Source organism: Pyrus communis, chromosome 4 (assembly GCF_963583255.1).
Source record: "Pyrus communis chromosome 4, drPyrComm1.1, whole genome shotgun sequence".
Taxonomy (NCBI): Eukaryota; Viridiplantae; Streptophyta; class Magnoliopsida; order Rosales; family Rosaceae; genus Pyrus; species Pyrus communis.
The window spans coordinates 14,361,105-14,369,233 of NC_084806.1; the positions used below are offsets into that span (position 1 = coordinate 14,361,105).

At 40.7% G+C, this 8,129-nt stretch overlaps 1 protein-coding gene across 1 annotated transcript; it reads right to left on the reverse strand.

Annotated features, from left to right (window-relative positions):
• Nucleotides 1–509: 509 nt before the first annotated feature.
• LOC137731606 (uncharacterized) lies at nucleotides 510–2,857 on the reverse strand. Its single transcript, XM_068470762.1, has 5 exons — nucleotides 2,677–2,857; nucleotides 1,380–1,494; nucleotides 1,190–1,279; nucleotides 1,008–1,106; nucleotides 510–904 (listed from the first exon to the last, which is right to left on the reverse strand). The coding sequence occupies exons 1-5, from the start codon at nucleotides 2,742–2,744 to the stop codon at nucleotides 800–802; spliced, it is 477 nt and encodes a 158-aa protein (XP_068326863.1). The 5' UTR covers nucleotides 2,745–2,857; the 3' UTR covers nucleotides 510–799.
• Between the last annotated feature and the right edge of the window lie 5,272 nt (nucleotides 2,858–8,129).

The window sequence follows — 8,129 nt, forward strand, 5'->3', positions numbered from 1 at the left end:
ATGAAGAGAGAGATGATGGAGCCAATTGAGGAAGATAATGGAGCCAATTGAGGAAGATGATGGAGGGGAAGGAGTCAAGGAGGATGGAATAAACGGGGGATTGAGGTATAGGCCCCAAGGATGGAGAAATCAAAGACAAAAGGAGAAAAAGGAGGAGTAGATCGTGCAGATAGCATGGATGGGGAAGGAAAATGCGCAGGCACCAAGAAGAGGAAGAAAAAACTGAAAAAAAATAGAGCACAAACCACAAAGGGAATACACGAGGTTGTTACTGACCCGAGTCAAAGCTAGGGCCGGTGCCAAAACAAAACGGAGAAAACGAAAACCAATCACACGACGGTGAGAAAGCCTCCCACAGAAGAGTGAAAAGCTCTCACAGGGTAGAGAACGAAAACCCTGGTTGGATTCTAGTAAAAGCTGAGACTGGTCACTAATCAACCCATATTATAACACGTAAAAAGCAAAGTGACGGTTGAATACCCAATTCTGATTAACACAACTGCGAGTAATTCTGATGAAGAAAATTCGAATTTCATTTAGCAAAAGTAGATTGCATGACTTGTGAACAAAGGAAAACCATAGGCCATAACAAATTCATATCTTGAAGTAAACAGTATACCTCAACCCCGCAACAGGGAATAATCAAAGTAATAAATCCTACCTAAGAACATTCGAATAAAATTACAGGGGCGTTGATAAGCAGATTAACATCCCCGTCATATGTATACGGAGCAGCAGCCACTTCGACAGCCTAAACTTTGAACGCTTCATGAAGATCTATTACCCCTCTGATATACTTCTAACCCGTTTTGGTTTTTGGGGCAGCCTTCTTTTTGACTTGCCTCCTTGGAATTGAGTTCTTCATGCCAATGAAGAAAAGCAGTGCACCAAAAAGCGCTGCGTGCTGTAGAAAGAAGGTTGAATCTCAGCAAACGAGGTTCCTGCTCATTTGGAATAAAATTATATGATGAAAAAACACACAAAGCAACAAGCACACATACACAAACCTGCAAGAATTCGTTTAGGAGTATGCCAAATTTGGCGTTCTCAGGACTGTAGTTGTAGAAATCATAGATAAGGGGAGTGGTAATTGCCAATTGTAGAAGCTACAATAGAAAAACGTTATACATGTCAATAATTTTCAAGAAGCTTATATGTTGGCCAGAAATTTAGAAAAATGAATACTAACCAGGAGAGAAGCTCCAAAGGAACTGTTAAGCACGAATAGAAGTCCTCCAAGCCCTTTCATTGCTACCACACCAGCAGCTAAATGTCTTACCTGAACAAGAAATTCCCGTATCAAAAGCGAAACTACAAATACGCAGCATGACCAAAGAATCCAAGCGAGAAACTGCAGCGAAGGAAATAAAAAGACTTACCTCTATCTCCGGTATTGCAACCCCTAGCTTAGCGGACAAATTTTTCTTGAACACATTAAACTTGGGAGCCAAGTCCTTTGCAGCAGGGCCACCATCAACACCAAATTCATTAAACCTGCATACACAGATGTTACATCAACACAAAGGAACAGAATATTGTCTAAATTTTAACACACCAACGTGCAACAGATTTTGCTAAAGATACACAATAAGCCTAGCAAATTTGTGCATAATTCTAGCAATATGGTGCACAGAACATGACCGCAAATAATTACTTTTGTAAAATGATGGTAAACCAACGGGCGAAGCGCCAGAAGATACTTATTCTTAACAATGTCAGCGCAGAAAACAGGCCAATTCCTTGACTAATGTCCTTAATACATAAATTTACATATGTGTGTGGGTATTGAGGAAAACGAAAGCAGGATTTGAAGTCACGACATTACAATATTTACAACAACCGTCACTAAATAGCAAAAAATGGAAACTTGATTTTGAAATTAACTTTATCACCTAAAGTGCCATTCCATACTGTAAATAGAGATATATTATCCGAATCAAACTAACGAAACTTGAAAACTCGAAACAGAATATTGTCTTAGTTTTAAGGGAAGAAAATGAAAAGATTCTTCAAAAGTATGTAAATAAGTTCTTAGACACATTTCAACCGAACCAAATCCTTGTCCGTCGAAAAAGAAAATTAAAGTTCATTTATCAAAGACCAGACAAGAAGCACCCAACTCAACTTCACAGAGACGCAAACAAGTTGGTTTCGCGTTGGAAAAATTTATTCTTAATCCAGATTCCATAAGACAATACAAAAGATCATTAGATCTTCACAATTCATTCAACCACCCGACACTCTACGTGCCGAAATTAATCAAACCAACAAGGGATTTCGAAACCGAGCACACATTAATAGATCTCAGTCATTTCATAACACTAATAAATCCAAAACTAAGCAGTAACAGCAATCCAGAACACTTGAATTATTGTTTTGGAAAACAATTACCTTTTTTTTATTTTATTGAAATCTCACTTCAAAAATGTCAAGCACACAAACACCAATATATATACATATACACACACACACACACACACACAAACATATTATGCAGAGGCATCAGAAATCTGGAAAAAAAAAAAAAAACCCGAAATATGCTTAAAGTTAGATCGAAGAAGTAAAGCTAAACTAAATATGCTAAGAGTAGAAAAGCAAAAAGGAGTATACATGTATGGTTGGGAGAGAAGCCCTAATCGAGCAGATCTAGAGAGAGAGAGGAGAGAGAGAGCTTACGCTTGCCAAGCAGAGAGCATGAAGATGGAGGCGAAGAGGACGCGGCCGAGGAAGGAGACGAACCCCATTGTCTTTCTGCACAGGAGGATAAAGAAGAAGGACGACAGAGCGCCGAAAACGACGGGGTTCGCAGGGTCTCCGAGGCGTTTGGTTGGTGTGCGGGTAGTCGTTTCTCGTTTGGGTTCGGTATTTAAAGAAGCGGATTTTTAAGGGCTCAAAGACTTAAGAATTAATAATAATAATTAAGATGGCCGGACAGGAAAGCCCCCGGTTGCTTTGAAATCTCAATCCAAACTGCAGAGAGCCGTGGACTTTGATACTGATTTTATTGGGTAAATTACATATAATTATCTCAACTATTAGGTCATTAATAGTTTCATATTTCGTCTTTAAAAAGTTTCAATGTCATACCTCATCTACGAATTTGTTACAATTTCATACCTTCTTTCAGTTGTCTATCAATTCCTCCGTTAAAATGCTGATGTGGCAAGTGACGGGACCCATTTTCTATTAAAATATTAATTAAATATTAAAAAAAATATTAAAAAAGAAGAAGAAAGAAATCCAAACCCATATCCCATCCCGCCGCCCTTCCCATCTTCGTCATCCGTCCCCCCATTCCAAACCCAAAACCCTCCCCCCCGGGCCTCTCTTCCTCCATATCCTCCTCCCTCCCATGGCGCTCCTCCCCTTCGCCCTCCTCCTCCTCCTTCTCCTCCTCCTCCTCCTCCTCCTCCTCCGCACCTACCCTTGCACCCACTCTCCGCACCCACCCTCTTCCCTCCTCTACACACCCCACTCCTTAAATCCACACCCATTCAAAACCCCCAGTTCGTCTTCCCCCCACCTGAGCCCAACCTGCAACCCACAAAAAAAAAAAAAAAAAAAAAAAAACCCAAATCCCTTCTTCCCCGACCCCTTTTTCCTTGCACCCACCCTCGCGGGGAAGATGAAGATGGTTTTTTTTTTTTTTTTTTCCTTTTCTTTTCAGGGTTGCAGAGCAGGAGGAGGAGGAGGAGGATGGGGAGGGGAGGGGAGGGGGAGGAGCACCATGGGAGGGAGGATGAGATGGAGGAAGAGAGGGCACCGAGGGGGGGGGGGAGGGATGGGATATGGATTTGGGTTTCTTTCTTTTTTCTTTATAAATATTTTATAAATATTTAATTAATATTTTAATAGAAAATGTCTCCCGTGACTTGCCACGTCAGCATTTTAATGGATGAATTGACAGACAATTGACGGAAGATATGAAATTGTAACAAATTCGTAGATGAGGTATGACATTGAAACTTTTTAAAGACGAGGTATGAAACTGTGAATGACCCAATAGTTGAGGTAGTTCTGGGTAATTTACCCGATTTTATTTGACTCTCATCACTTCTTTATATTGTTTTTTGGGAGGATAGTCATGTTGTGTAAAATTTTGATTTTGTCCACACCATTTTCAACTCTTGTGTTAAAATTTAAAACTTTTAATTCAAAAAATTAGATTTTAACTTATAAATGGTTTTTTCTGTTTCAATTCTTCTACATTAAATTTTTAGTCCGAGATTATTAAAAGATGAATTTAGGATAATTTTTTTTTCTTCAAGTAACTTTTTAAAACAAATTAGGGTTAATTACATTTTACTACCTCAGGTTTGGGGTCGATTTCAAATCCTTACAACATCTTTAAAACATTTTACTTTCATACCTTAAGTACTAGTTTATTTCAATATAACACATCCGTTACATTTTCCATCCATTGATCCGTTAAAAGCTGACGTTGTTGCTGCATTTGTGCCACGTGACTGCCAAATTTATGTCACGTGGCAAACAAAATAATTTTTTATTACCTTATTATAAAAAATAAAAGGGTAAATTACATAGAACTACCTCAACTATTGGGTCATTAACAGTTTCATACCTCGTCCTTAAAAAGTTTCGATGTCATACCTTATCTTTGAATTTGTTGCAATGTCATACCTTCCATCAGTTGTCTGTCAATTCCCCTGTTAAATGCTGACGTTGTTTGAGTTGGGACCTACTTTCTATTAAAATAATAATAATGTATTAAAAAAAATTTCAATATTAACTACATATTTAAAAAAAAAAAAATCCACCAAACCAAACCCAGATTCCCTTCCCCCCCAAAACTCCATCCCCTTCCCATCTTCCCATCGGTCCGCCCTCCCCCCCCCCCCCCCCCAAAACCTTTTTTCCAAACCCAGAACCCCACCCCTACCTCCCCCGCAACCCTTTTTCTCCAGCCTCCCAACCATCTCTCTCTTCTTACTCTCTTCACCTCCCCTCCCATTAAACTTTAAAATAAAATAAAAAAATAAAAAAACAATCAGAGGGTCCCCATTACCTCTGTCAATGAGTTTGTCAACGAGGCGGGACCTGATGAACCCAGCTTCGTTGGTGATGACGATTCGCAGCTTCTGCTGGTCAAGCGCAACAGGGACGCGACCTACCTTGGCATGGGTGGGCTTGGAGACGAGGTCGTGTGCGGTGGAGAAAGTTCTGGAGACGGAGTTGGCGGCGGAGTTGGGATCGGAGGGGTCCATGAAAAGAAGGATCCATCAACTACCTCTTCAAGGAGCAGCGCCTTGAAGAGAAGGTTCTGACGAGGATGAAGAAGAGGCCCTGCTCCTTGAAGAGGTAGTTGATGGATTTGGGTGGCGGATTTAATGGATCTGGGTCGATGGGGAAGATGGGAAAGGGATGGAGAGTTTCGGGGGTGAATGGGATCTGGGTTTGGGTTTGGAATTTTTTGGTTTTTTGGTTTTTTTAATTTTTTAATATTTAGTTAATATTTAATTATTTTTTTTAATATGCTAACGTGGCTTTGGTTCCCCCTCAAGCCACGTCAGCATTTAATGGAGGAATCGATAGACAACTGACGGAAGGTATGAAATTGTAACAAATTCGTAGATGAGGTATGACATTGAAACTTTGTAAGGACGAGGTATGAAACTGTTAATGACCCAATAGTTGAGGTAGTTCTGTGTAATTTACCCAAAATAAAAAATAAAAAAAAACATGAAAACCAAAAACCCATTCCCCCCCTTCCGACCACCTCCATCCTCTTCCCCATCACCACCACAACCTTTCCCCATCACCATCGCAGCCCCCAGACTACTCCCTCTTCATATCCCCGACACACCTTCTCCCTCTCCTCCACTCTCTTCACCTCGCATTCCATGGCCAAGACCCACCGCCAAAGACGACGCCCAATTAGAATCTAGACCTCTTTCCAACTCCTTCTCTTCCCTCAGCCCCCTTCCCCACCGCCACTTAACCCCACCCCTCTCAAGCTCCGACTGCTTAACGGCGCCGCTGAGATCTTCAGCACCGAGCTCCCCCCTGATTTCTGGCTCACCTTCCTTCCCAGGCCTAAATTTGTTGCAACCTTCTTCCTCTATTTCTTTTCCCAAATTTACATTATGAAGGTTATTTTTTTATTGAATTTGCGTTATGGGTTTTGATTGTTAAAAATTTTGAATAGCATTTGTGTTGTGGCTTTTTGATTGTTGAAGGTTTTGAATTGCATTTGTGTTGTGGGTTGGGGTTGCGGCTAAAAGAAGGGAGACAGGGGGTGGGGTGATGACGTAGGAGACGGGTAGGTTTTGGGTGGGGTGGGGGGGTTGCAACTTGCAAGGGAGGTGGGGGGTGGCGTGGGAGGTGGGGGTGAAATGGGATGGGGTGTTTGGGTTGCAGGGAAGGGTAAGGGCTCGGGGAAGAAAATGGGTGGTTTTATTTTATTTTATTTTTTTAAATTTTAAAATAGGGTAATAAAAATTATTATTTTTGCCACGTGGCATAAATTTGGCAGCCCATGTGGCACAAATATGGCAACCACGTTAGCTTTTAAAAGATCAATGGATGGAAAATGTAACAAATGTATTATATTGAAATAAAATAGTACTTAAGGTATGAAAGTGAAATGTTTTAAAGATGTTGTATGGAATTGAAATCGACCCCAAACCTGAGGTGTAAAGTGTAATTTACCCAAAAATTATGTAGACTATCTTAATTTATTTTTATGAACATTTTAACTTAAAGATATATAGATTCCGATAAATATTGTAAAATCACTAAACTGACATCATATGATAACCCGTCCCTACTTTTACGATTTTATTAATTTTTAAAAGCATGAATTGATGAAAATGCCCTAGAGGCGAGAGTATGGACTTTGGTTAACCGTCATTACGTGACACATATGAGCTATTAATTTACCAAACCCTTGAAGTACTCGACGTTACGAACGCGTATGCGTAAGCGGAATCGAATTTGGACCTACAACGAAGTTTTTTACGGAACTACAAAACTCAAGGGTGTTTTATGAAATTTGAATTTTGGGGTATTTTATTATTTTAATATTGTCTGAGGATATTTTAAATATTTTATAATTTTTCTAGCCAGTGGGACCCACCCAGTGGGACTCCCTACTCTTTTTCCCTCCAATCCCATGCTTTTTTCTCATCAGTCTCGAGGACACCCATCTCGTTCGTACCCTCAAACTCTCTTAGCCATCTCCTTCTCATCTCTCTTCTCTTTGTAACAAACGGTGGAGCCAAGCAGCAACCACCACCTCGCCACCTTTCCAACGAACTACACCTGAACCACCATCGCCATCTTACTACCTGGACGAATTCCACGAAACCCAGAAGTAGGGAAAACCCCCAGGCATTCTGGTCCCTTTCTCTTCTTCAAATCGTGACCACCATCGCTATTCTCGTGATTAGAAAACCACCACCCTGCAGTAGTGGACCACCATCTCTCTCTTGGTGTTTTACTTAGGACACCCTGGCTCGAGGACTCTTCCCATTCAGTGGGAACCACCACTGCTCAACGTTTCTCCGACGACCTTCGGTACAAATCTCATCGTATCTTGGCCTCGCTTCGATAGACCTATTCCTTGCATTTCCTACTTCATTACGGTTTTGTACCAACAAATTTGGCTAAGAAATGAGCTCGTTTGGAGCTCGGGAAGTTGGACCTTCAACCTGCAAAACGCAGGTCCTCGTGAAGAAAGCGAGTACGTTTGTACTTGCAACACGTGGGCGCGTGGCTGCCTGTGCAACACCTTGTGGCGGCATGTGCGGTGGCGCTGAGAGGAACCCGAGGTCTTTCCTTAGGTTTCTCAACGTGCCGGACCCGAATTCACCCACCATTTTCTGAAATTCGACCGTTTTAAAATAATTTCTTTATTAGTCGTAGTTTGTACGAAAACATGTTTATACGTTAGTATGTTACATATTTACATAAATAGTTTCGTTTCTAGGTGAAACGCATCGCAATGACTTTCAATGCAACGAGGTAGGTTCGACTCGATGACATGATCTGTGAGTGGGTCTTTTCTTTGATACACACACACACACACACACACACACATATATATATATATATATTGGTTAGTTTCCATGTATACATTTATAAATAAATTCTCTACTTGATTGCCATGA

Excerpts from the sequence above, each read along its gene's own strand:
- LOC137731606 (XM_068470762.1), bottom strand. The coding sequence starts at position 2,744 with ATGGGGTTCGTCTCCTTCCTCGGCCGCGTCCTCTTCGCCTCCATCTTC. Across the intron at positions 1,495-2,676 it reads ATGCTCTCTGCTTGGCAAGC|GTTTAATGAATTTGGTGTTG; the intron begins GTAAGCTCTCTC and ends CTGTGTATGCAG. Across the intron at positions 905-1,007 it reads TCCTAAACGAATTCTTGCAG|CACGCAGCGCTTTTTGGTGC; the intron begins GTTTGTGTATGT and ends TTCTTTCTACAG.